We start from the raw sequence: 27,999 nt of genomic DNA, 5'->3' as shown, positions 1-27,999 counted from the left end.
CTTTCAAATACTTAAAGAGGGCTATCATGTCCCCTCTCAACCTCCTTTTCTCCAGGCTGAACATTCCCAAGTCCCTCAACCTATCTTCATAGGGCTTGGTCCCTTGGCCCCAGATAATCTCCTCTGTACCCTTTCAATTTGATCTCTAGCTCCTCTGCCTCTTCGAAATCCTGCCTGTACTTCTGGAAGTTCTCGGTCCACATATTGCTGGAGCCTAGCTTGTAGGATTTTGAGCATAACTTTGCTAGCATGAGAAATGAGTGCAATGGTGCGGTAGTTTGAACATTCTTTGGCATTGCCCTTCTTTGGGATTGGAATGTAAACTGACCTTTTCCAATCCTGTGGCCATTGTTGAGTTTTCCAAATCTGCTGGCATATTGAGTGTAGAACTTTTACTGCATCATGTTTTAAGATTTTGAATAGTTCAACTGGAATGCTGTCACCGGCAGGGGAGAAGACTTAGAACTCTCACCTGTGGGGTCTTGTGACTTTTTTCCTGGTCTTCGTTGGGGCTTGCTCTTCATGGGGGATTGCCCATGCTCCTGGGTTCCTGAATCAACCACTTCAGGCAGACCTTGGAACCAATCAGTAGGTCAGACCTTCTCCTTATTCTTCTACTCCTATGTGTAACATTCTTCCAATTATTACTCTTCTGTATTAGGTGCTCCTGATTTTGTTTTGATAGATTTCCCGCCTCCTGCAATGTAATCAATCATTTCTCTAATCCTCGGACCTTCTCCTCCAACAGAGCTACTAATTTGCACTTGCTGCATTTGGAAAAATTGTCCCCCTGAGTTAAAAAGACAAACATTCCGCAGATGGTACATGTCACTACGCAACCTTCTTCAGTCTTCATGCCACTTTGATTCATCTGAACTCCTCTACAAACAGTCTTACACTTCACTGAAACCTTTGGCTTGATCCTCAGGCAAAAAGCCAACAGCCAAGAGTCCTTTAGCTCTTGCTCTTGGCTCTTTACAGTGTATTATGGTTTAATCCAGACCCCAAGAATCCTTTGGGTTTTATTTGTGTTACAAAAGTGCCCTTTATAGCACAAAGGGCTACTCAGCAGCTCCTCCAAAGCACTGAGACCAGAATGTATCATCAGAAATAAGGGATTTGATTACCACCCTCGAACTGTAAATCTGTTTTCTTTTAGAGAGAGTGCATAGCCCTGGAAGACATGCTGACTCTTCATTCCACAGTTAGCTCTACTGTCAACCAGGAGTACCTCAGTTCTTGATCTTCAATTTATATGTTGCCATCTAGCCCAAGAATGACTCTAAAATCTTGTTCCAGGCATCCATTCCTCATCTAGGTCTGTTGAAAAGGAGAAAGAGTTGGGTGTCATCTGCATATTGATGACACTCTCTTCAAACCTCCAGACAATCTCTCTCAACAGTTTCACCATGATATATTTATTTAATATTTTGTTTATTTAAAACATCTCTATGCAAATTTTCTACTCAACTTCCTAAACACACACTTTAACAAAACACACGAACAGGAAGGCACGTTACTTAGGAACTTCCAAATAAAACCGCCAAGTTGTCTCTTGCTGGTGGATAAAGGGAGCCAGACAAATCACACTGGGGAAAAAATCCAAAGTTTTGATGTCACAACCAAGAAGGCCCTTCTGAGGTTGCCACCCATTTGGCCTCGAATGATGGGGGCCCATGAATCAGGGTCCCTGATAATGACTATATTGGTTGGATAGGTTCATATGGGAGTAGGTGGTTCTTAAGATGCTATTCACAAGCAATCGAGGCCTGAATTGGGCCTGGAAGCAAACCGTGAGGTAGAGTAAGTAAAAGTTGTTACTGTCATTCAGACCAGGTTCCACATAGTAAAAGAATGGAACCTTATGAATAGAATTGTAAAACACAATACAATTAAAACATGTATTTGTGAACAAGAAATAAACTTGAAAATCGTCTAACTAAAGAACTACAAATTTTAATGGCAGTGGCACAAAATTTGACAACCTGCATTGTTACCTGAGTGCTCTCATCACATCACAACCTCATTGTCCAATCTGTAGCTGAATAACCTGGGAAACTTTTAACTAGTGGGTCGATCAATTTGTCTTGGACAACATTGTAAGCTGAGCCATAGAAAACTTTTGTATTCTCTAGTTTCATTCTGGCCTTTACTACAAAAACTCTGAAAGGAGGAGGGCATATTCTTGTAATGACCCTCTAATAGAGCTGAAGGCATAGCCTAGCATCTAGTAAAGTCAAAGGCCCTTTGGCAGGGGCCAGAACACACCTGGAGTTTTGCTCAAATGTGTTTTGACACTGAATGTCCTTTATTCATTGCTTGACTGATGTTACAACTTGACCATAGGCTAGTTTAGGTAGATAGGCTGTAGCAAAGCACCATCTTTGAATTTTACTCTTAGCAGCCACAACCCAAGATGACTGAAAGTTATCTTTCAGGGTTAAAGAAGCCAAGCCCTGTGGGTTATGATGGGAGGCAGAGTAGGTGGAACAATGATCTCTGTATGAACCCCTTCAGTCAAAATTCTGTCTTCAACACACTCTTCAAGGGCAGCCCCATGTAGAGCACACCATAGCAGTCTAATCTAAACATTATTAGGTCATGCACCCCAGTGACAAGACAGATGGTAAACAGTGTGAGAGAGACAGGTTGATATACCAGAAAACTATCTAAGCATTGTGGTTTTAAAACAGAAACAACTGAGAAGTTGAAATCTGAAACCCGCCAATCTCTACCTGATCTGTCTTCGCAGCAAGACCCAGCAGTAAAACAAATATATGATTCAATATGGCCCCTAGATTAATGTTTCCTTCCATCCCTACAACTCAAGAAGATACACAGAACATGTGCTTGAGTTGTCCTTTACCGCCTTCTTGAGAACTCATGCACTAAAAACATCCAGATGACAAAGAATTTGTTTCTTGAGGGAGATGGTAATAAACAAATCTTGTAGAAAGGGAGATTTGCATTCAAAAGACAGAACTGCCATCATTGCTCTGTGTGTGTGTGTGTGTGTGTAAACTGCCATCACATCACAGGGGACCTCAGCAAAGGACTTTCAAGGCAAGGGAGAAGCAGGGGTAGTTTCCTATTACCTTCCTCTCCAGAGTATCCCTTGGTGGTCTCACATCCAAGTGCAGACCCTGCTTAGCTTCTGAGATCTGACGAGAACAGGCTAAGCCCTGCAACCTCCCCCCCCCATCACCATTGGCGCATGGGTTATTTTGAGCGGAACCCGGTTCCAGCAAGCGGAGAAAGTGGACGGACCCACCTGCAGAGCTAAGGTAAGTTCTGTCTACTCGGTCCTGCTAGACCAGGGGTAGTCAAACTGCGGCCCTCCAGATGTCCATGAACTACAATTCCCAGGAGCCCCCTGCCAGCGAATGCTGGCAGGGGGCTCCTGGGAATTGTAGTTCATGGATATCTGGAGGGCCGCAGTTTGACTCTCCCTGTGCTAGACCAACTTTTCCCGGCCGCACAGGCTGTACTATCTATTAGACCGACATTCAGGACAGAGTGGGAGTGAGAGCTGTAGTTTATTCAAACAACACTGAGAGACGCTGGTAAATTGAGGAACTTTCTCCCTCCGAATCTCACTCTTTAAGCAGCTAGAACAACTGAGGTGCTCTGGGTGCTTGATTCAACACTATTTTAAAAGATTTGACCCGGATACATTTTAAACTTCTCCTGTTGGACCGTTTGTGTCAACATTCTCCCTAAAGACTGCCTTCCTTTTTCTAATTAGGAGGCTCACAGCTTGTAAGTGGGTGCTGGACAGAATACAACTGACAGGACACAGCTGTAGAGCCTCAGAGAAGGAAAAAGGAAAATTTCTTTCTAGTGTCAAACCATCAGGGCTCGCCAAATCAGCCTCACTAAATTATCAGAGGGCTTACACCCTCCTTCATTGAGTATTATTTACACAAATGGGGAAAAAGAAAAAACGCTCAGGGGAGGCTTCAGAAGCAGGCTTAAGCCAAAAAGCCTTCAGACAGCCATGCATTGAAGAGCTCCTATTCCAGCCGATACAGAACGAAATTTTAATCTAACTCCAACTAGAGCTCAGACTCAGAGTCCATTAGATCTTGAGACTGACCAGCCAGTGTCTGACCCACCAAGCTCCTCCTCAAGGGTCCTCTCAGAGGCTCCAGAGGCGTCTGTAAGTTTGCAGCCCTCTACAAAGCAGCCCCCTCAGGAGACCAATTTTCCAACACCACAAGCAACCTCCCTCCCACCACATTGGGCTTAAGTGAATCAGAGTGGGATTCCTCTGCTAGCAACCTTGGGGGCCCGAATGGCCACAAGAACACAGTCCCCCCTGCCTCCCCTCAAAAATGGTCAGTCTGGGAGTTCATAGAATCATAGAATCATAGAGTTGGAAGGGGCCATACAGGCCATCTAGTCCAACCCCCTGCTCAACGCAGGATCAGCCCTAAGCATCCTAAAGCATCCAAGAGTTGCAAGAAGCAAACAACAGAAGCCAACCCACAACTTGAACAATGGTCTTTATTAGCAATTTTTGCTATCATAATGGGAGAAACAATCAAAATCTTATTTTCACAATCCAACAAGATTTTATCACAACTAAACCAAAAAGACCGGCATATCTGAATGGATCCCCAGCCTAATTCAAACAAGGCACAGGTGTGTGTGTGTGTGTGGGGGGTTTGTCAACAACAGCTAAAGCCTCATTATCCAATTTTCAGGAACTATAATTACAGATATGAAAAGAATAAAATTGTTCTGGAAATTGACAACTATCCCTGGAACAGAGGAAGATGGGAAAATAGACCCCAGGTAATCACTGCAATCAGTCAACTCACTAAGAGAGAAAAGGTAAAGATAAAGTTCTGACCCTTGGGGTGACGCCCTCCAGCGTTTTCATGGCAGACACAATACGGGGTGGTTTGCCAGTGCCTTCCCCAATCATTACCATTTACCCCCCAGGAAGCAAGCTGGGTGCTCCATTTTACCGGCCTCAGAAGGATGGAAGGCTGAGTCAATCTTGAGCCGGCTGCTGGGACTGAACTCCCAGCCTCATGGGCAGAGCTTCAGACTGCATGTCTGCTGCCTTACCACTCTGCACCACAAGAGGCTCTCACTAAGAGATATAGAACCTCTATTGACCTAAAGGGCCTAGAATGTTTAAGGGAAGATCCCCAAAAAATAAAGGTTTTGCTTACCTTCTATAAAACAGAAATCCCAGCCATTCTCCAGCCCAAAAGTCATTATTTAGCATCTTTCAATATTTATACACAGACACAAATCTGCATGCACTGGCATACAGAAGGAACCTCCCATCAAGTCCCACCAATTACAGGCCAAACTCCGTGGCCCTTAGGGGAACACGAGTGTCTACTGACAAGGAACCTCAAGACAACTCCTTATCCCAGCTACCGACAAATACCAAGCAGCAATCTCAAGAACCAGAGATAACCTTACTAAGAGAAAATCTGCCAAGTCCTTCGGATCTTCAAAACAAAGCTCAAAGCTTGACCCCTTGTCTTACCAGAAGTAACTCTCCTTGATGTCATCTACAGCTCCTAAACTGCCTCCCCAGACAGGGGATGGGACAAAAGTAGACAATACACCAATAATGCAAGAATCTGTCTCTCTCAGGAATTCTCAGATACCCAAAGGATGACAAACCCCAGAGGCAACTGCGGAGACCCTGCCCCCTTCCTCATCGTTACCAAATACAACTCAAACGAATAGTTATCTATAACTAGATAAATTGTTAAACGAACTCAGGAACAACCTGAATACAAAACAGATATTGTATAAGGACTCACCATGGATTATTTCTGACCATCAGTCCTCAACGTCACTTTCCAAAAAACCTACGAGGATGAGGACATTCCAAACTCACAAGTCCAGGGGCAGAGCAACCAGAAGAACAATTTCTCATTATCATGACAAGAAGCGTCACTCCTGTCCATAACACAACCTCAGGGACGGCAGCCAATATGTTACTGGTTCTTATTTCCTTTAAGTCATTAGCTCATCCCATCATTAGCTTCACTCAAATAAGTTCTTTTTTATTTAATTCACACAGACTCCCTCCAGCCCTATTCCTAGAAGTGGGGCTTTATAATTGCCACGGGGAAGATTAATAAATCTGTTCCTACCCTACTATGAATTAAGCATTGGGTACATGGTGTAAGAATCCAGGAATATCCCGATTCAAACCCTTGCATGACCACAATGATAAAAGTGCTCAAATGGCTTTGTAACTGAGATTAAAACAATGCCCTGAAAAAATAGTGTAGAAATAATTAGTATTAACCCACTACAGCTGTTCGGTGACAATTCCCGAGGCAGAATCACATGCAATGAGAAGCCCAAGTGCAGAGCAGGATAGGGGAGGGGATTTAATAAATACACTGGAGAAGAGGAGTCAGAGAGAATAGCACCAACACTATGCAGCTGAAATAACATTATTTTAATCTGTTGAGCCAGTCAGATCTCCAGTGGCCACTCAGAAGCTTTGCTGAGCAAGAGCTCCACACAGCCCCACCTACATTCTAAAAACACTTGGGGGGCACCAGGAATGCTCTTGGTGGGCACTGTGTTGGGGACCACTGACTTATATTACTACTAGAGGCAAAGCCCATTGTCTAAATACAATGGGCACTAGCCTTTCCGCGCAGGGAGCCCTTGGCAGCGGCGCGAAGCGCAGGTGGCCCCAGCTCACTCACCGGCTGCCTAGCGTTGAAGTGCTGCTGCTCCAGCTCAGGGACGACTCATTTGAGGGCGTAGATCTCGGCATGCTGCCGCAGCTTGAGGTCCTGCTGGGCGGCACACTGGTTAGCCTTCTCCCCGCGGCTGCTGGGCGGCTCCCGGGCCTTGGGCGGCGGCGTCTTGCAGCGATTCCCGCCCTGGCTAAGGGAGCGAGGCTGGCGGGCGGGAGAAGGCTGCCCGGCCCACCCCCCACCCGAGGCTCTCAGGAGCCTTCTCCCGGCCGCTCCGCCACATTCCCTGGGCGGGTGAAGCAATGGGGAGCTGCGCCATTGGCTGCTCGGGGCGGGATGGACACTCAGAGGAGCCAATCAGGAGCCGCTTCGCGGCTCCTGATTGGCCCCTCCGAGTTTTTATCCTGGACAGGGCCCGCCCTAACTCCTCCCACACAGCCCTTACTGCTTTATTCAGTCCGTGGCGCTCCGCGCCACGGGGCTGTTTAAAGATGGTTGCAAACATAAATTCCTTGGGGAAAGGAACACCTTTTCCTTTTGTGATTTCTAAGACTCAGCATGGGTTTTGCAAGAACAAATCATCTCTTTTATCTTTTTTTTTTTTAGAAAGTGACTACCTTGCTGGATCAGGGGAATGCCGTGGACATAATCTGGATTACAGTAAAGCTTTTGGTAATTTTCCATATGATATTCTTGTTCACAAGTTGGTAATATGCAGTCTGGATCCTAATTCTGTCAGGTGGATCAATAACTGGTTGACAAATCGTACCCAGAGGGTACTTGTTAATGGTTCAGCATCTTCTTGGAAAAGAGTGACAAGTGGAGTACCCCAAGGATCTGTCCTGGGGCCTGTGTTGTTCAACATATTTATAAATGATTTGGATGAGGGATTAGAGGGGATACTTGTTAAATTTGCCGATGATACTAAACTGGGAGGGGTAGCAAGCACAACTGAAGACAGCAACAGAATACAGCATGATCTTGGCAGAGTCTGCACTTACTTTGTTTATTCCATTGTCAATCCTGTTGAATTCAGATCACTTTGAACTCAGGTCTTCCTCTCCTCCCCCCTCTCCATTGAAATAGAATCATAGAATCATAGAGTTGGAAGGGCCACAAAGGCCATCTAGTCCAACCCCCTGCTCAATGCAGGATTAGCCCTAAGCATCCTAAAGCATCCAAGAAAAGTGTGTATCCAACCTTTGCTTGAAGACTGCCAGTGAGGGGGAGCTCACTACCTCCTTAGGCAGCCTATTCCACTGCTGAACTACTCTGACTGTGGAAATGTTTTTCCTGATATCTAGCCTATATTGTTGTACTTGAAGTTTAAACCCATTACTGTGTGTCCTCTCCTCTGCAGCCAACAGAAACAGCATCCTGCCCTCCTCCAAGTGACAACCTTTCAAATACTTAAAGAGGGCTATCCTGTCCCCTCTCAACCTCCTTTTCTCCAGGCTGAACATTCCCAAGTCCCTCAACCTATCTTCATAGGGCTTGTCTTCTGCACATGGTTAGGGTAGTTCAGAAAGTTGGGGGGGGGAGCCAAGCCTCTTTCTTTCTTTTCTTGAAGGGGGAGGGGAGGGGAGCCAGGCAGGGAGCCTCTTTCTTTTCTTGGAGGGGTGGGGGAGAAGATCGAAAAAGGCAGAGGAGGGAGGAAAAATCCAGGACTGACAGAAGTTGAGAGAAATTAGGGGCTTCTCCTTTAAGGCAAGCGTGTCACATGACCAGGTGTAGCCTATCAGAGGTTCTCTACCACAGAGCTTTCATATTCAATCTGGATTTGAAAAATATTGAGCGTTAAAAGCACTCCAAGATATCGCACAATAAAGGTAGGGTCACTCCGGATCAATCCTTCTTGCTGCAGAAGGAAAATTTAAATTGCCCCAAATCCAAACAGAAATCGCATTCTGTGTAGAGGGCAGGGACTGAATCGACCTGGGGTTGGAATAAAAGCTCCGTGCAGTTTACACCCTAGATAGGCTTGAGAAGTGGGCTAAACTGAATAAAATGAAGTTCAATAGGGACAAATGTAAAATTCTGCATTTAGGTAGGAAAAACCAAATACACCAATATAAGATGGGGGAGACTTGTCTTGGCTGTAGCATGTGCAAAAAGTATTCTCCATGATCAAAAAGAAATTCCATCTAAACATCCGGAAGACGTTCCTGACAGAGTGGTTTCTCAGCGGAACAGGCAGGAAATTTTTAAACAGAGGCTAGGTAGCCATCTGATGGAGAGGCTGATTCTGAGAAGGCAAAGGGGTGGCAGGTTACAGTAGATGAGCGATTGGGATGTGAATGTCCTGCGTAGTGCAGGGGGTGGGACTAGATTACCCAGGAGGTCCCTTCCAACTCTATTGTTCTATGATTCTATGATTCTTTTCCTTCAGGTTATTTTGTAAAGCACCATACGCATTGTGGGGTCATGGTGAAGTCTTTAATAAAATCCTCAAAGCACCAATCTTTGTAGAACAACTCCTCTAAATTATAGGATGAGTAAACTATGAAATATACCGTGATTCCATAGAGCTGGGCATTATCCATACCTTCAAACTGTTCAACTGGTCTAATACTTCTATATAAAAGGAATTTGTATAGCATGTAACCCCTTAGAAGCTCCTTTTCAAATAACCACCTTTACAAAGTGCTCTGTCGCTTATTCTAACTTTTCTGACTGTGTGGAGAATTCCCCCCCCAAAAAACAACAACAACAACAGAGTTTGTAGTCTTTTAGTTTGTAGCTCAACGCAGGTTTGGGAAGGCCTGAGCTACAAGGGTGCATCACTGCTATTTTGGGCTTCCCTAAAAATCCCTTTGGATATTTCTCTCACGTAGGGACCTCCAGAATTTACCTGGAAATTTTACTTGGGCAAGGGCAACTATTCAAAATACAGGGAGAAAGATAAGCAGGGCAGGGTACGGCTCCTATGGCCAGATCAGCTATTTGATGGATCAAACGTTTCCTATCATGTCTTAGATCAGAATGTCTGACCATGTTGCCTGACATTAGTCTAAACGAACTGGAACAAACCACATTACCATCCAGACAAAATGACTTTCCCTATATTACCAATGAAATAAATGCTAGTTACTATTTTTATCTGTGAACTGTTTCTCATTTACTTTTCTATTCTACTTTTTATTACTCCTTGATACTGCAGTGACAAAAAGAAAAAAAACACATTAAGAAATACTTAGTGAATTAAGACTACAATTGTGCACACACTTACCTAAAAGTACATGCTGGGGTGCAACACTCAGCAAGCCTGGGCCCTGGGGGGTGCTACATCACTCTCCTCTCTTTGTCCTCACTTTGGAATTGCCCTCTCACCCTTCTCTATCTTTGCCCTCTATGGAGACCCCTGTCTCTGCAGGTCCCTCCTACAAAGCCAATGCCCTCATACCCCCACACCGGATGATGGACAAGGCGGCCATTTGCGACAGGGGAAGCACTCTTTAGATTAGGTGTGAACTGGATCTACCTCAATAAATGCAAGCTTTTATCTGTTGCAATCTTCTTTGGAGACTGCTTTACTTCACTCAGTATCATGCTTTTATGACTGGGCAAAATTCTGCAATATTAACCAAATATCCCAATAGTAAGAACCACTGACCTCAGTATGACTTAACTGTAACAGCAGGAGCTATTATATAATATTTTGCTAAGGGCTAAGTGGGCGGAGGGTGGGCCCTGCCTCAGACAGGTCACGCCCACTCAGAATTTTGGTCCAATCATTGGGCCAAAGTTTTGACAGGGCCTGCCCACCCAGCCCAGCCCAGCCCAGCCAGGAGAAACCTGGAGATGTCGCTCTCAGTCTGACCTTGACCACCGCAGGGAGAGGAGGTCAGTAGGGCTGCCAAGGGGGATGAGAACAGGCTTGGACAGGCTGCTCCAGCCCTTTTCGCCCCAAGGCTGCCCTAACTGTCATATCTAACTGTAACTTCCCTCACTTTGACTCAGAACACTGACAGAGCTGGCAGGAGGGTGGTAAGTGTTCTTCCCCCCTCCCTTCAGGCCTGCTGTGAAGGCACCTCTCACACCCCCTAACTGAGGTGAGGGAGGTATTTCTGAACGCAATGCATGGGAGTCTGAGGGCATGGTTATGAGCATTTCTTTTGAGGGCAGGGAATTTTCCCCTTCTGCCAAACGGCTGACAGGGAGGCCACAGAAAAGGCCCTTCTCACTTAAAATACTGCTCTAATCAGGAGTTATTTCATGCGTATTTCTTCTTCGCAACTCACTGGAGATTTGAGGCCTATTGCACAGCATTATTCTGCAGATGAAACTGGATGCTGTTGCAGAGGTTCTTTTGACTCCTGTTTCATCGGCACTACAACCCTGTATAGTAGGCCTCAAGTCTTTCAATTCAACAACAACCTGTGTGGGAGGCCTATGTTTCTTCTCCACTACAACCCTGTCCAAAGTAGCCCTTTCTGCCTGGGGAGTTGATCTTTATACTCTGTAATTCCAGGAGCTCTCCAGGCTCCACCAGAAAGTTGGCTAACCGTGGGTTGGAAAAATTCCTGGAATTTTGGAGGTGGGACTTCAAAAACACTCCCGCAAAAATCGCTTTGTTGTAGCGCTTTTCGGGGAATCGGGAAAAGTGGATTCCCCCTGAAAAAAACGCTACACTTTTGAGCACAAGCTGCAACATATCAGCAAAAGACACGTGCGTTCTCAATGTAGCAGTAGAAAGAAAGTCCCTCCCCCGCTCTCGCCCCCAAACCTCCGGAGAAGCGATCGCCATTATTTTCCCTTTAGACCGGGGAAAGCAACGAACAAGCGAGGCTTCTCTGGCTAAAGTCCGTCCACAGAAGTGCTTAAGATTAAAACAAAGCTCCCTACTGCAAGTATCTTTAAAGTTCCCAGGCACAATACAGCCCCCTGTTCGGCACTGCCGGTAATTTCGGCCACAAATCGTGCCCATCGAGGGGGGGGATTCTTTTTTTTGCTTGAAGGGCGTGTAAACGATTAAGCGCCAGCTCCTACGCCAGCAAAAAAGGTTTTTCTGATACAATGAATGAACGCATATTTGTTGCTATGAATGAACACATATTCATTGCTACTGGTGTTTTCGGCTTTTTAAAAAACAATTGTTAAAGGGAAAGGGGATTTTCGCGAGCACGGTTCATTGGCTATTCTGTTTGATTGACGGCCAGGGGTGGGAAGAAGCATAGAAAACTATCGCTTCCTTTGTTGCGATTCCAGCGAGACCGGAAACATGTGGGGAATGAATACAACACTACTGGGACTTCAATATTCCACTAGGATTAAAGGTATGCGGAATGACGAAATTCTACTATTAAATATAGCGTTTCTGCATGCTGCAAACATTCAGCAAAATTGGTCCTTGTGTGGAAAGCCCCACAACCTGAAACTATAGTGAACAAGTAAATGGCTGGAGAGATATGGGAACTGCAATGACTTTTTTCAACGTTGGCCTGGCAAATAAAAACCAGTATAAAAAATCTTACTAAGGTCAAGATTACAGGGAGTAATATCAACAAGCTCAGCTATGCAGATGATACCACTCTAATGGCAGAAAGCGAAGAGGAACTAAAGAGCTTCTTGATGCGGGTGAAGGAGGAGAGTGCAAAGGTTGGCTTGAAATTCAACATCAAGAAAACTAAGATCATGGCATCTGGCCCTCTAAATTCTTGGCAAATAGATGGGGAAGAAATGGAGGTAGTGACAGATTTTATTTTCCTGGGCTACAAGATCACTGCACATGGGGACTGCAGCAAAGAAATTAAAAGACAAATCTAGACAGCATCCTAAAAAGCAGAGACATCATCCTGCCAACAAAAGTGCATCTAGTCAAGGCTATGATCTTCCCAGTTACAACATATGGCTGTGAAAGGTGGACCAGAAGAAAGGCCAAACGTCAAAGAATTGAGGCTCTTGAATTCTGGTGTTGGAGAAGACTCTTGCGAGTCCCTTGGACTGCAAGGTGAACAAACAGGTCAGTCCTAGAGGAGATCAGCCCTGACTCCTCCTTAGAAGGCCAGATCCTGAAGATGAAACTCAAATACTTTGGCCACCTCATGAGAAGGAAGGACTCCCTGGAGAAGAGCCTAATGCTGGGAGCGACTGAGGGCAAAAGAAGAAGAGGACGATAGAGAATGAGGTGGCTGGATGGAGCCACTGAAGCAGTCGGTGCGAACTTAAATGGCCTCCGGGGAATGGTAGAGGACAGGAAGGGCTGAAGGATCATTGTCCATGGGGTTGCGATTGGTCGGACATGACTTTGCACCTAACAGTAACAATAACACCACACTGGATCATGGAGAAAGCTAGGGAGTTCCAGAAAAACATCTAGTTCTGCTTCATTGACTATGCTAAAGACTTTGATTGGGTGCAGCACAACAAATTGTGGCAAATTCTTGAGAAACCTATATGGAAGTGAAAAAGCAACAGTAAGAACTGGGCATGGAATCACTGATTGGTTCAAAATTGAGAAAGGAGTTAGGCAAGGCTTTATACTATCGCCTTGCCTATTTAACTTGTATGTGGAGCACATCATGAGAAAGGCGGAGTTAGATAAGTCACAAATTAGGATTAAGATTGTAGGGAGAAATAGCAACAACCTCAGATATGTAGATGATACTACTGTAATGGCAGAAAGCAAAGAGGAACTAAAGAGCCTTTTGATGCGGGTGAAGAAGGAGAGTACAAAAGTTGATTTGAAACGCAATATCAAGAAAACTAAGATCATGGCATCCAGCCCCCTCAATTCCTGGCAAATAGATGGGGAAGAAATGGAGGTAGTGACAGATTTCCTGGGCTCCAAGACTGCAGCAAAGAAATTAAAAGACGCTTGCTCCTGCGGAGGAAAGCTATGGCAAATCTACACAGCATCTTAAAAAGCAGAGACATCACCCTGCCAACAAAAGTGCGTTTAGTCAAGGCTTCCCAGTTGCAATGTATGGCTGTGAAAGTTGGACCATAAGGCAGGCCGAGCGTCAAAGAATTGAGGCTTTGAACTCTGGTGCTGTTGAAGACTCTTGCGAGTCCCTAGGACTGCAAGGCGAACAAACCGGTCAGTCCTAGAGGAGATCAGCCCTGCCTGCTCCTTAGAAGGCCAGATCCTGAAGATGAAACTCAAATACTTTGGCCACCTCATGAGAAGGAAGGGCTTCCTGGAGAAGAGCCTAATGCTGGGAGTGATCGAGGGCAAAAGAAGAAGGGGACGACAGAGAATGAGGTGGCTGGATGGAGTCACTGAAGCAGTCGGTGCAAACTTAAATGGCCTCCGGGGAATAGTAGAGGCTTGGAGGATCATTGCCCATGGGGTCGCAATGGGTTGGACACGACTTCGCACCTAACAACAACAACAACAACAACAACAACATGTTGCAATGTATGGCTGTGAAAGTTGGCTGGAGTCACTGAAGCAGTCGGTGCGAAATTAAATGGACTCCGAGGAATTGTAGAGGACAGGAAGGCCTGGAGGATCATTGTCCATGGGGTCGTGATGGGTCAGACACGACTTCATACCTAACAACAACTGTGCTGTGCACAGAGATACTTCCTCTTAGGGTTGCCAGCTTCCATGTGAGGCTCTCTACCCCACCTCCCTCATGGGGAGTCTGCTATAGGGAGAGGAAGGGAAGACGATTGGAAAATGCTTTGAGACACCTGAGGCCTGCTGGGTCACTGTGGCCCATTCCCAGTTCTCTCAGACCTCTCACAGCTCCACATCCCTCACTGTTTGTCTATTGTGGGGAGACGAAGGGAAAAAGTGTTTGTAAACTGCGTTGAGAGTCCTTTGGGTAGTAAAGAACAGGGTACAAAAATCCAGTTCTTCTTCTAAGGAGCAACCATGAAAGAAGCATGTGGGCACATAACATTTTATCAATAGTGAAAAAATGGAGACAGAAGGAACATGGTGGACACCTGTGTACTGTGACTACCCCATGTGTTTTAGGGCAGGGGGACATTTTGGTGTCTGTGGCCTAATTCACACAAGAAGGGAAATGATGCAGAACTAGGAGGAATTGGTTGCCATGTAATCTCCCCCTAAGAAGAGTGTCCAGTCTGATTTTCCCTTCACATATCTGAGGACGTGGCTCTGGAAAGCTCATCTGTAACCACTATGCCATAATTCCCAAAGGTCAGTCCTCTCCCACACTCAACGAACATTCCACACCACAGGTTCTTGACACCCATATCTCCACACCCATGGCCTCATTTGCCACCATGCCACCACAACCTCCCACACAACACACACATTCAACCCCATGCCCTTACAGACTGGACAACTCCTCCCCTTCCTCTTCCCACCGCCAAGCTCTAGCGCCCGTTATATTCCTGGATACAACAGGCTTTGCCCCTAGTTTGTGAATAAATTTGCACAGAATTGCACTGTAACTCCTTGTTTCTAAAAGCATATAATTTCTGCCCAATTGTTTTACAAAATCGACCTTTGATGTGAAAGTGTCCACCTAAAAGTTTAAATTATTAGATTTGAACAATATAAAAGTAGTGTTGGATCATGGCAGAAAAATATGTACGTAAATCTACTGTACTATTCCTGTGTAACTAATTATTTCAACATTAGATATAAATATGGGAATACTCAAGAAGCTCCTGGTGTGTAGCAAGAAGGGGGAGGAAAAGAGGAATTCACCCTGGAAAAAAGAATCCTGCGCTGTTGGAAATTCCAAAGCATGATCTGTGAAGGGTGCCATGAATACATTCGACTGTTCTGGCTTTTCCATCTGGATGAGTCTGGGGTGTTAATTGAGTGCTGGCTTCTGATACGGGAAAGGCTAGGCTAAGCAAAGATCGTTCTTCCCAACTGCTTCATGCGTGAGCCTTACCTTTGGGGAAAGTTCCCAGATTCATCTGAGTTGAAGGAAGCATTCTTTAAAGAACAAGACTCTGCAAGGACCGTGGATTTAATTCTGGCCAAGTTCTGGGCATCGACAGACTTGTCTCTTGACCTCATGCTATCATCTTGTGAATCCAGGGACACAACATCGGAGGGAGAGCTCATAACACCCGAATCTTCTGTAGCATCCTCTGAGGCAAAGCAGCTGCTAACAGAGGTGGTCTCCTCTGTTTCTGACATTTCCAGAACAATATCATCCGTGCTATAATTATTACCATTTGAAATCTGTTCATCACCTAAACAAAATATAGTAAAACGGGTTAAGGATATTTTTTCAGTATTTCAAAACCTATGGCATAAGCCCAATTCTACTCTGTGATCCCCCCTCCCCCAATTTTTTAATATGGTAAAATGGTCTTAGGAAGAAGAGGACCACAAGTTTCTATGTACTGAAACTGGCGACTTTTTTATTCCCATAATGGCTGTGTGAGCTGTCAAGAAACAGTGAAAAGTTAAAATGGGGAATTCTGGTGGTACTGACCAGGAAGAGATGGAAGCAGAACTGTCACACTTTGTACCTTCCACAGAGAAACCAATTTTACATTCATATGGAATCTATAGGAAGGATCTATTGTGGAGTAAGCTGCCTTAGATGTTAAAGAGGGCATAGACTCTAATAAATTAGAAAAGAGTAATCTCAACTTTGATGGATGGGGGAAATAACAGAAAATGCAAAATATCTACTTTTAATCATAAATTATTTTAATTACTCTCACACATATTGGTCAAACGTATATGGCATGACAAAGAGGCATAACATTTAGATTAAATAAATGAATATGCCTTGGACCAAATAGTCAAGGAATGAACTAGAGAAGAGGTGATTTTTCACTTAATTCTGCCCAGGGTTTTGTGTGAGGTAACAAGTTTAAGGTGACCAGATTTTAACATTGGTAAAGCAGGACACCATTGACCGAGGGGGGGGGGTTCTTGATTAAAAAATTGGTCTTTATGGAGCAACAAAAAGTTTCATAGAACACATAGAATGCAAAAATAGTATTGTTATAGTATATATATATATATAAGTACAATTTGCCAGGCACCCCCAGATGTCCCTCCAAAAGTGGGACAATCTGGTCACCTTAAACAAGTTACCACAGTTACCATGTAAAATTTGCCCAGAAAGTTCCGCTCAATTGCATTTCCATTAACAGGTGAAATCAGAAAGCATTTAAAGGGAAATGCAAAGGAGTACCAGCGATTTGGAAATTACTTAAAATCACTGTTATAGCAGCTCAGATAGAATGTATATTGTAGATTAGGAAAGGTACAAATAAAACAAAGCTTATAACAGTGTGGCTAATTAACAGAGTAAATAAAGTTATAAAAGACAAGGACTCCCTTAAAAATGAAATGAAAATCTTTTCTAATACAAGCGGAATAAAAAAGAGGATAAACTCTTACAAAGCAAACAGAGACAATACAGCAGTAGAAAAAAACAATTATGCCTGTATTTCTTTAAATATATAGAAACAAGAAAACATCCGCAAGATAGTTGCACCATTAAAGGACACAGATGTGAAAAGTTCATGGTGCATCTTTGTTGTGGAAGGTATTGGGCATCACCCCCCATACCAGCTTTTTCAAAGAAATCTGAAGAATTAAGTCAAATAGCGACAATAAAAGCTCTAGGACAGATTACAAATGATGAACAAGCACATCACCAGGCCCAGCCAGCATACAACTCACCATTTTTAAAAAGCTCCAGTGTGAAATGTGTAACCTTTTACAAAGAATTCTGCATGTGGCACAAGATGACTGGAAGGTAGCCAATGATAATGCAGATAGGGGGAATTCAGTATACAGTTTACAGAGCCAGTTTGGTGTAGTGGTTAGGAGTGCGGACTTCTAATCTGGCATGCCAGGTTCAATTCTGCGCTCCCCCACATGCAACCAGCTGGGTGACCTTGGGCTCGCCACGGCACTGATAAAACTGTTCTGACCGAGCAGTGATATCAGGGCTCTCTCAGCCTCACCCACCCCACAGGGTGTCTGTTGTGGGGAGAGGAATGGGAAGGTGACTGTAAGCCACTTTGAGCCTCCTTCGGGTAGGGAAAAGCGGCATATAAGAACCAACTCTTCTTCTTCTTCTTCTACACATGTTGGCAAGGCCAGCAGTAAACATAACTAACATCAGTAAGAGCACAGGTGTCTTTTTAGATTATTAATTTACTAGCAAGAAAGCCCATTGCAACCAGGAATGCAACGGGCACTAGGACGCAGGGGACACCGGCAGGCACACATCTCTCTCTCTCTTTCAGCAGGAGCCATAGGAGGTAACCAGGGCTCCTTCCTAGCAGGGAAGCAAGGGTCGTTTGCAGTTTGGAGCTCGTTTACAGTTTGTCTCTGTCTGTCTCTAGTTCTCCCTTGCAGCAGAAGCCATAGCAGGTAATCAGGCGTTGTTTGTGGTTTGGCAGGGCTCTCTGTGTCTCTCTCTCAGGCGTCTGAGAGCAAAGTGGCTAGCGTCCAGGGAAGGAGGACGGAAGCTGGAGAGGGAGGGCCAATCAGGGTGTGGCCAGTGAAGCTGTCCATCTCGGACACCCAGGACACTCTCCGCACCCAGGGCTGTTTCACAAATATTAAGAGGAACAATGGATAAGGATTAAAGACTGGGAAACAGAGGGTAGGAATCAATCAGTTTTCATACCTTTTTAAGTCTGTGGGACTGCTGGAATTTTGACACAGCATGATGGGCAGAGCCACAACATGGCTGTTATAAAAAGGCTGCTGCAGGAGCTTGAGCCAGCTGCAAAATGGTTGCTGCAGCATATCTTCAATGAAATGGGGAAGAGCTTTGAGCTGTGATGGCAGCTGCTGCCAAAGCTACGTTTTTAAAAACTCATACTGCCAGTCAAGTCTCCAGTGGCCAGTCAGAAGCCTTGCTGGGGGAAAGTTCCACTGGGCTCCACCCACTTTCTAAAAACTCTTGGTGGCCACCTGGAAAGGTGTCAATGCCCGTTCCAGCACCCCAGTGCCATTTTTGGAACCTCCGTATAAACATATTAATCAATGACATGGCATTTGAAACAGCAGCAAGGTAGCCAACAGCAAATGATTCATTATCTCAAGGGACTATGTTGGAAAGCTCAGAAAGGAGCTCTTCAATGGACAACTGTGCAACTAAAGGGCAACTAAAGACTCCTTTGGGTAGTAAAAAGCAGGGTACAAAAACAGCTCTCCTCTTCTTCTCAGAACACCTACAAGCAAAATGAATGGACCAGACCCAATAACAGTCATGGTAGGGCCCCGATTCTCCATCCACAGGAGGACCTGCTCTCTTACCTCATGACTGCTTAGAAGTCTTTAGTTAGGTCAAAAGCTTTTTGAAGTTTCATGCATCTAATGCCTCCTGGACCATCCACATCTTGACCTTCTCAAACAATACCAAAAGGTTACCATCCAGACACCTTTTTAAAAAAACTCTCTGTCTCATTTGTTACTTTTCAGTCATGTAATTGAGAGGATGATTTTATCCGCCCATAAGTTCCATATCCTGGTTAGAACAAGAATTTCACGTCTGAGGTCTTTATGCACCTTCCGATATATGTCACCCAGACCCCGATATTTGTTTCTGATTTGTCCATCAGTCCTTGGGCATTCTTGCAAAGAAATTTTAAATGAAACCAATAGATAATTCTCCTTGGAAGCTTGGAAACTCTAAAAGAATAATGGAATGAGAAACAGAGAGCGAGAAAGAAACATTGCCCCAAGGGAAGAACCCCTTGGTGGCTGCCCCTGTCTTGCAGAATGGGCTCTACAAACCTTGAATCCCTTTGAAGCTCTGTAGAGCACAACTTTTCCGACATCCTTTAAGCCAGTGGTTCTCAGCCTTCCCACTGCTGTGTCCCCCGTGGCAGCAGCCCAAAGGGGGTCATAGGGTTGTGCCCTGCTCTGCGATGCTGGCTGCCTCGGCCTTCCATGATCGTCAGAGTATGCGCAACCCTACGACCCTCTTTGGGCTGCTGCTGCCACAGGTAAAACAGCATTTCTCAACCTTCCCCTTTGGGCAGCGGCCTCGGCAACCCCCCTGAAAGGGCTGATCAGCCCCGCTAGAGATTGTGACCCCTAGGTTGAGAACTGCTGCTTTAAGCAGTCCATGAACAGAGGTTGTGTTTGTGTTGAGTTGACATTGTATTTGACATTAAATTTGATATAAACTGCTTTGAGTTCCATTGACTGGAAGGAAAGAAAGCTATAAATACAGAGTGATTGTTCATTGCCTCTTAATTTTCAGGGCCACTTAGCCTGTTCTATCATCATTTGTATAAAATATCTTCATCTCCTTGCCACACTCATGCAACTAAACTATCACCCAGCAATCATTTTGACTCTACCAACCCGCTCACATCTTTCCCATCCTTCTCAAAACCCACTTCTGCTGCTAAGGGTTTCTCTTATCTTCTTCCTCCCTGTCCACATTTCTTAATGTGAAGGGGAGGGTTGTATATAAATATAATAAAGAAAAATAAATTATTGTATGTTGTAACAACACTTCCATAAAATCCAAGCATGAACTCTTATGATGCAGTTACATGATTACCCTTTTGCTGGGGCTTGCTGCTGATGGCTACTGCTGGTCCCTCTGAATACAGCAATGATGCATTTAGAATCTGGAAGTTCCAGACAATTAGGTTATCACATAATAGCTAGTTTCCAAAATGCACACATTATGTGAACCTGCACCAAAGGGAGTAACTATCACTTCTTTTACCTCTCTCTCTTTCCTTCTCCTCTAAGAACCGTCTAAAATAAGAATCAGGTTTATTATTTTCTATGGTTATCAAATAACAATACAGTGAACCTGTGGACTCTTTCCGGTAATTTTTAACATATTTATTAATGATCTAGATGAGGGGGTGGAGGGACTACTCATCAAGTTTGCAGATGACACCAAATTGGGAGGACTGGCAAATACTCCGGAAGATAGAGACAGAGTTCAACGAGATCTGAACACAATGGAAAAATGGGCAAATGAGAACAAGATGCAATTTAATAAAGATAAGTGTAAAGTTCTGCATCTGGGTCAGAAAAATGAAAAGCATACCTACTGGATGGGGGACACGCTTCTAGGTAACACTGTGGGGCTTTACGCACCGGGATCTTTGTAGCAAATTGGTCACTGAATGAAAAATCGCCATTTAAAATAGTGGAATTCGTCGTTATGCATACCTGCCTTTGTAGTGGAATCCAGTTGCGTTTTGTAGCGTTTCCCACAGGCTTCCGGTCTCGGCAAAAATCGCTAGAAAGGAAGCGCTATTGCCAAGCTCGTCCCGCCCCTGGCCGTCAAGCAGCCAATGGGCAGCCGTTAGCATGCTCCCAAACAGCCCCTTTCCCTTTAAGAAAGGTTTAAAAAAAAAAAAAAAAACAGACCCATTGCAACGAATCTGTGTTAATTCATTGCAACGGAGAGACCCATCTAGCTGCCTAGTGTGTTTGAGCTGTCGTTTGATCGTTGCCACGCTCCCTCCGAGTGAAAAAAAAAAATCCCCCCCCCTCTCACGGGCCCGATTTTCGGCTGAATGAATGTGTAAAAAATAAAGTGAAAATACATCAGCAAACGGGCTTCTCTGTTCTTTGTGCTTAGTGACTGAAGGGGAGGGACTGAAGCCGGGGAAGCCTCTAAACTGAAAGAGGCTCGCTGGTGCTTTTATCCCCGCTCGCTCGGAGAAAAAAAAATGGCGATCGGAAGATCAGAGAAGAGAGCCAGGGGGAGGGACTTTGTAGAAACCGCAACAATGTTAACGCACAGGTCTTTTTCGCTAGTGTTGCAGATTGGTTGCAGGAGTGTATCGCTTTCCGGAGGGTGAATCCACTTTTGGGGATTTCCCTGAAAGCGCTACAAGGAAGCGCTTTTTGCAGATTGGTTTCAGGTGTGTCGACGATGTTGTGCATAACAGCAAATCAGTAGCGTTTTCAATTGGCAACCATTGTGCTATTTTGAAGGCGTGCAAAAAGCCCCTGTGTGTGAACGAGACCTTGGGGTACTTGTGGATTGTAAACTAAACATGAGCAGGCAGTGTGATGCAGCGGTAAAAAAGGCAAATGCCATTTTGGGCTGTATCAACAGAGGCATCACATCAAAATCACAAGATGTCATAGTCCCATTGTATACGGCACTGGTCTGACCACACCTGGAGTACTGTGTGCAGTTCTGGAGGCCTCACTTCAAGAAGGACTTCGATAAAATTGAAAGGTTACAGAGGAGAGCGACGAAGATGATCTGGGGCCAAGGGACCAAGCCCTATGAAGATAGGTTGAGGGACTTGGGAATGTTCAGCCTGGAGAAAAGGAGGTTGAGAGGGGACATGATAGCCCTCTTTAAGTATTTGAAAGGTTGTCACTTGGAGGAGGGCAGGATGCGGTTTCTGTTGGCTGCAGAGGAGAGGACACACAGTAATGGGTTTAAACTTCAAGTACAATGATATAGGCTAGATATCAGGAAAAATGATCACCATGCCAGGAAAGGATGATTATCTGAACTCATGTTTTCATAGAATCATAGAGTCATAGAATAACAGAGTTGGAAGGGACCTCATGGGTCATCTAGTCCAACCCCCCGCACTATGCAAGACACTCACATCCCAATCGCTCACCTACTGTAACCTGCCTAAGGAGGTGGTGAGCTCCCCCTCACTGGCAGTCTTCAAGCAAAGGTTGGATACACACTTTTCTTGGATGCTTTAGGATGCTTAGGGCTAATCCTGCGTTGAGCAGGGGGTTGGACTAGATGGCCTGTATGGCCCCTTCCAACTCTATGATTCTATGATTCTAACACAAAAACAACAGGTACTAGTGTTATGTTTGGTGTACATACACCATGAACAGTTACATATTCATTGTGTTTTCCCTCACGAAATTGTAAGTTGGTGGACAGAAAAACATCAGTACCTCTGCCAAACTATAATTTCTAGTAATATTGTCTAAAGGAAGCCATGACAGCTAAACTGGAATAAAACCAACCTCATTTTTTTAATGTAGATATGCCTTGAAAATTCTTTATCTACAACATTAGTTTTTATGTGTCTAAATTTCAAAGGTAATTTCCTTTGACATGAAAACAAATCCTTGAAAAGTTATAAAAGCATGCCTGACTCCCCCCCAGAACCCTTAGCCAGATGTCTGGAAGCAGGGACAAAATGGATCAAGCAGAGTCGCTTGAAGCTCAACCCTACAAAGACGGAGGTCCTATGGTTGGGTAGGAAGGGACCATGGGAGGAAGCGCGTCTGCCCACCCTGGATGATGTGCAGCTCCTAGAGTCTCACTCCGCCAGGAACCTGGGCGTGATCCTGGATGCTTCCCTGATAATGGAAGCCCAGGTCACAAAAGTAGCGCAGATGGCATTCTACCACCTCCACCAAGCCAAGCTACTAGCGCCCTACCTGGACCCAGAGCAACCAGCCACAGTGATCCATGCAACACTCACCTCTAGGCTGGACTTCTGCAAATCGCTCTACACAGGCCTGCCCTCATCCTTGATCCGGAAACTACAACTGGTGCAGAATGCTGTGGCTGGGATTCTCACTAAAACATCATGGAGATCTGGCCGGCACTCCAACAACTTGGCTGGCTCCCAGCTGAATTCCGGATTAAGCTTAAGGTTCTGGTAATCACCTTTAAGGCCATACACGGTATTTGAGAGACCGCCTCCCTGCCTATACTCCCAAAAGAGTCTTACGCTCCGCCACCTCCAACTGGCTGCGGATCCCTGGCCCCAGAGAAGCACGTGGGACCTCAACAAGGGCCAGGGCCTTCTTGGTTTTGGCCCCCACCTGGTGGAATGAGCTCCCTGAGGAGATCAGAGCCCTGCCCGAACTTCCACAGTTCCGCAGGGCCTGCAAGAGGGAGCTCCTCCACCAGGCATTCGCTTGAGGCCGACCAACTCAGAACATCTGCTGGTCCCCCCAGACGCCCGCCCATGACTCTACCAATGTTACTGTTAATTGTTATTTATATTATAAATGTGGATTTGTAATCTTTTGATGCTTTACTGAAAGTTGTTTTGATGTTATAGTCTGTATAATGTTCCATGGAAGTTATATAATGTTCAGTGTAAACTGCCCAGAGCTGCAGAGAAATGGGCGGTAGAGAAATCTAAACAAACAAACAAATAAATAAATACATTTTGGAGAAACAGAATGAAGTTAATATTTTGACTTTTAAAATGACATGGTTGAAATCCATCACAAGTACTTTATTTCAATGGGATTTCAAAGCAAGTAACTCAGTTGGCTCCCAGCCCATGAATTTACAAGCGCATGCATAAAATCTAAATATATATTGTGAATAAAGAATATATTTTGAGAGTTAGTGTCTTAAACACATAGGCGGCAAATGACAGAGTACCTGACAGTGCAGATGGAGTTTAGAGTGGATGCACAACAATGTGTGAATGTGTGCGCCTGAGGTGATAAGTATGTGATAAACAGCATAGGCATATGTTAAATAAATAAGCCACATATGTGTGCAATCTATCACAGAGGTCTGACTGATCCCATAAATATGCTAATCCATTTAACCTGGAATGTATTCAGTTTCGCAGGCTAGACTCATTACTTTCTGAGGAGAAATCTCAACCAAGTAAGAGACACGGTGCATTCACTTTCGGAGGGCCAAACAACACAAGATGTTTTTGGACAGGTCAAACAATTCATTTTCCCCACAGCTATACAACAGCTTTGGGGAACATCACTTTAAAACTTGGGGAAGGGGGCTGATTCAGCTCAGGATTATGGTGTGGGGTGAGGAGGGGCTCCTCTTCCTTCCCCCTGCCCACCCCATTTTTCCAAGCTGAAATGCTCATGGACCAAAGGAGAAAGCAGCAGCCCCTCCTGTCCCTGCACCACAATCCTTTCAAGTTCTTTGGCTGAAAAGCTCATTCCTGTCACACCATGAACTGAGCGGACAGGTGCCTGCTGACCCTTACCTGCTGGTGGCGAAGTCAGAGAGATCTCAAAAACTCACTGTGCTCCCTCGGAGGCAGGAGAAAGACTGGAGCGAGAGGGCATTTCCCAGGGATGACAGGAAGTGCGCAACTTGGCTTGCCTCCATCAGAGAGAGGTGGGAAACACCCACCAGGATGTCCCCCTGACCTCTGGGAGAATGACATTCCCCACAACTGCTGTGTGGCTGTGGAGAATTATTACTTATTTCTCCTACGGGAAAAGCAAAATGGGTCTGGGAAACCCAGGGGTAAAATGGTAATGACTGGGGAAGGCACTGGCAAACCACCCCGTATTGAGTCTGCCATGAAAACGCTGGAGGGCGTCACCCCAAGGGTCAGACATGACTTGGTGCTTGCACAGGGGGGGAGACCTTGACCTTTATGTGGAGAAAGTAATAGGGTTGGGCGCTTTGGTGCCCGAAGTGGCTGTTTGCTCCCGACGCAGCCAGCACCGCGTGGGGGATAGGGGAGCGTGGGGGATAGTTGGAGCGCTGGCGGGCGCACACATGCAGACGCACAGCTCTGCACCAGCGTCTATGCGCCCACCAATGACGCCCGTGCCTCCCCTCCCCCCCCCATGGCACGGCGCTGGCTATGTCGGGAGCAAATGGCTGCTTTGGGAGCCAAAGTGCCCAACCCTAGCAATAACTTTGCTGCACTGGATTTATCTGAATGTGGGATCATCCCAGTATCCAGTGCCTGGATTATAAAGCAGTAAGAGCCAGTTTGGGGAAGTGGTTAGGAGCGCAGACGTCTAATCTGGCATGCCGGGTTCGAATCTGCACTCCCCCACATGCAGCCAGCTGGGTGGCCTTGGGTTTTCCAGGGCACTGATAAAATTGTTCTGACCGAGCAAGAATATCAGGGCTCTCTCAGCCTCACCCACCCCACAGGGTGTCTGTTGTGGGGAGAGGAAAGGGAAGGAGATTGGGAGCCACTTTGAGACTCCTTCGGGTAGAGATAAGCGGCCTATAAGAATCAACTCTTCTTCTTCAGAAATCTCAGGGCTCTCTCAGCCTCCCCTCCCTCACAGGGTGTCTGTTGTGGGGAGAGGAAAGGGAAGGAGATTGGGAGCCGCTTTGAGACTCCTTCGGGTAGAGATAAGCGGCCTATAAGAATCAACTCTTCTTCCTTTTCTTCTTCTTCTTCTTCAACTCTCACATCGCCTTCTCTCGGATTCTTTTAACTGGAGATGCTGGGGATTGAACCTGGGATCTTCTACACGCCAGGAACTACCACTGAACTACAGAACACCTAAAACTCTACTAGGTAGAGATTATGTTCTTAAATTCTCTTAGATTTCTCTCAAGAAAATGCCAAGTTTTATCCAGATACTGGACAGCAACATACACGAACAGTGCCTCTATCTTGACTTACACACACTTTATTTAAACTTGATAACCACCTCTGGCTTTTTGTTAAGGAAGTGACACTTGAGACCCCTTGAGCTTTCCCGGTCCCCTTCCTCCTCCCCTTTTGCTTGGAGAATGGCTTCAGCCTTCTCAGTGCTCCACCGTTCGCCATTTTGTTATCGTACATACAAACTAGGACTAAATTGTGTCTTAAAATCTTGGATCGTAGGCTAGAGAGAAAAACAAAACAAGAGCTTGTTTTATCAGTTAAGAAGAAACCATAAACTGTTGGTTGTCATGAAAGAGGGTCTTCAGTTTCTCAGCCACAACTGAGAGGGGGGGGGTCACTTTCAAGAAGGACTGTTTTTTGTCTCATCTTTTTACTATTGAAAGGAGTCTCAAAGGGGCTGACAGTCGCCTACCCTTCCCCTCTCCTGAGCCAGCAAACCTTAAACAGGTCTACTCAGAGATAAGTCCCATTTTATTTAATTTGGCTCACTCCCAAGAAAGTCTCCTTGGGACTAGAATCTGTATTTGCTGAAGTATGAAAATGGAACCTTTTAAAACCAGTTTTACATTTAAACAGGAACTCTGCCCCAAGGGGACGCGTTCCCTTGCCTTTTCTTCAGTTTCATGTTGAAAACGAGGCTAACTTCTCTACTAGTCGTCCAAGGAGAAAACTCCCTCCGATTTCAATTCAGGAACAGGGTGGTATCTTCCAAAATCTCTACCTAACTACCTACCCACCTACCTTGACTAACACTAATGGTTATGTGTAAAAGAGAGAGCACTTTTGTTGTAAACCAAACTGATAATCAAGCATTATGGCAAGCTCAGGATACTGAAAGATTCAAATGGGTCGCCGTGTTGGTCTGAAGGAGCACAATAAAAACAGAGTCCAGCAGCACGTTTAAGACCAACAAAGATTTATTCAGGGCTTAGTCTGAGGAAGAGTGCTTGCACTCGAAAGCTCATGCCTTGAATAAATCTTTGTTGGTCTTAAAGGTGCTGCTGGACTCTTGATTTTATCAGGATACTGGAATTATACTTTATCCTTCCCTGCTGTTGTATGCATTGGACAACATGGGCCCCATCTGGTGGTCAAAATCAGCCATGAGGTTACCCTGTGCCTCCAGAGACTGCCTTAGTTATAGGGCCAAAAGCAGAATGCCTGCTCCAAGAAATAAATAGCACTCCATCCTCTATACTCGATACCATCTCATGTCTGAATACACATAGCTTATAGGAGTGCCAGCTTTACCTGGCAGGTTGAATGCCTGTGTCAGCTGAGACAAGAGCTATGATCACAACCATATTTAGGAAGTACATAGCATTTCATATATATTATCTCAGCAATCTTTATAGCAATCCCAGTAAGCCAATATTAGTGGCACTTTGTAGTCTGAGAAGTTGAAGACAGGAACATCGCAGATTGATTAAAGCAGTCTTGTGAATTGAGAGGCTGGAAGTTAACCAGAGATTTCCAGTTCAAAATCCAGAACTTCAGTTTTGGTTAATGCTTCAGCCCACCATCCCATTCCAAAGAGACCAGACGAAATGTAATCCCCACATTAGACTGTCCTCACCAGTCCTTGCCTCAAGGACCCTTACTTCCCAAATTCTTAGATTCTTCCCCATTGTCTTTCTTCCTTCTGTAGGCATGAATAATTTCCGTAGCCTCAGTCTTCCCTTCATAATTCTTGACAAATACTACATGGTTTTGTGAAGTGTGTTTGAATGATCTCATTATCACTGTACTATAGGAGCTCAGATTGAGCAATGAGGACACTCAGCTCTTAAATGGTTAAGTATTCTCTCCTGTTGAAAGATGGACGCTGGGTTCTGTCCCACTTGAAGTTATATCCATGACAAGGCTATTCTTTGCTGATTTAAACTGAACAGAAGGGTGAATGAATATGTGAGAGTGGAGAAGCAGCTGAAGAATTAATGAATGTTTCATTCTGCAAAACAGTGACCATCCTGTTAGTGTCCTACTGATGGAAACCAATAGTTTAATTTCACTCCAGCTGTTGCTAATCTTTTGGGATAATAAATTAACTTTCAGAATAAGTAACTGTGCTGCTGTTTTCATGATAGAGAAACATAAAACTGCCTTCACC

At 45.0% G+C, this 27,999-nt stretch overlaps 1 protein-coding gene across 12 annotated transcripts in view; it reads right to left on the bottom strand.

Annotated features, from left to right (window-relative positions):
- COBL (cordon-bleu WH2 repeat protein) overlaps positions 1 to 27,999 on the bottom strand; it is a 204,956-nt gene that overhangs the window by 32,903 nt on the left and 144,054 nt on the right. For all 12 annotated transcript variants that reach the window (XM_077304157.1, XM_077304152.1, XM_077304151.1 and 9 more), the window contains one exon: positions 15,515 to 15,821. In XM_077304157.1, the coding sequence (XP_077160272.1) occupies positions 15,515 to 15,821 (307 nt within the window). The remainder of the gene's footprint in view (positions 1 to 15,514; positions 15,822 to 27,999) is intronic.

The sequence above is a fragment of the Paroedura picta genome, chromosome 11 (assembly GCF_049243985.1).
Source record: "Paroedura picta isolate Pp20150507F chromosome 11, Ppicta_v3.0, whole genome shotgun sequence".
NCBI lineage: Eukaryota > Metazoa > Chordata > Lepidosauria > Squamata > Gekkonidae > Paroedura > Paroedura picta.
The sequence above is the reverse complement of the archived record's forward strand: the minus strand, read 5'-3'. Positions and strand labels throughout refer to the sequence as shown.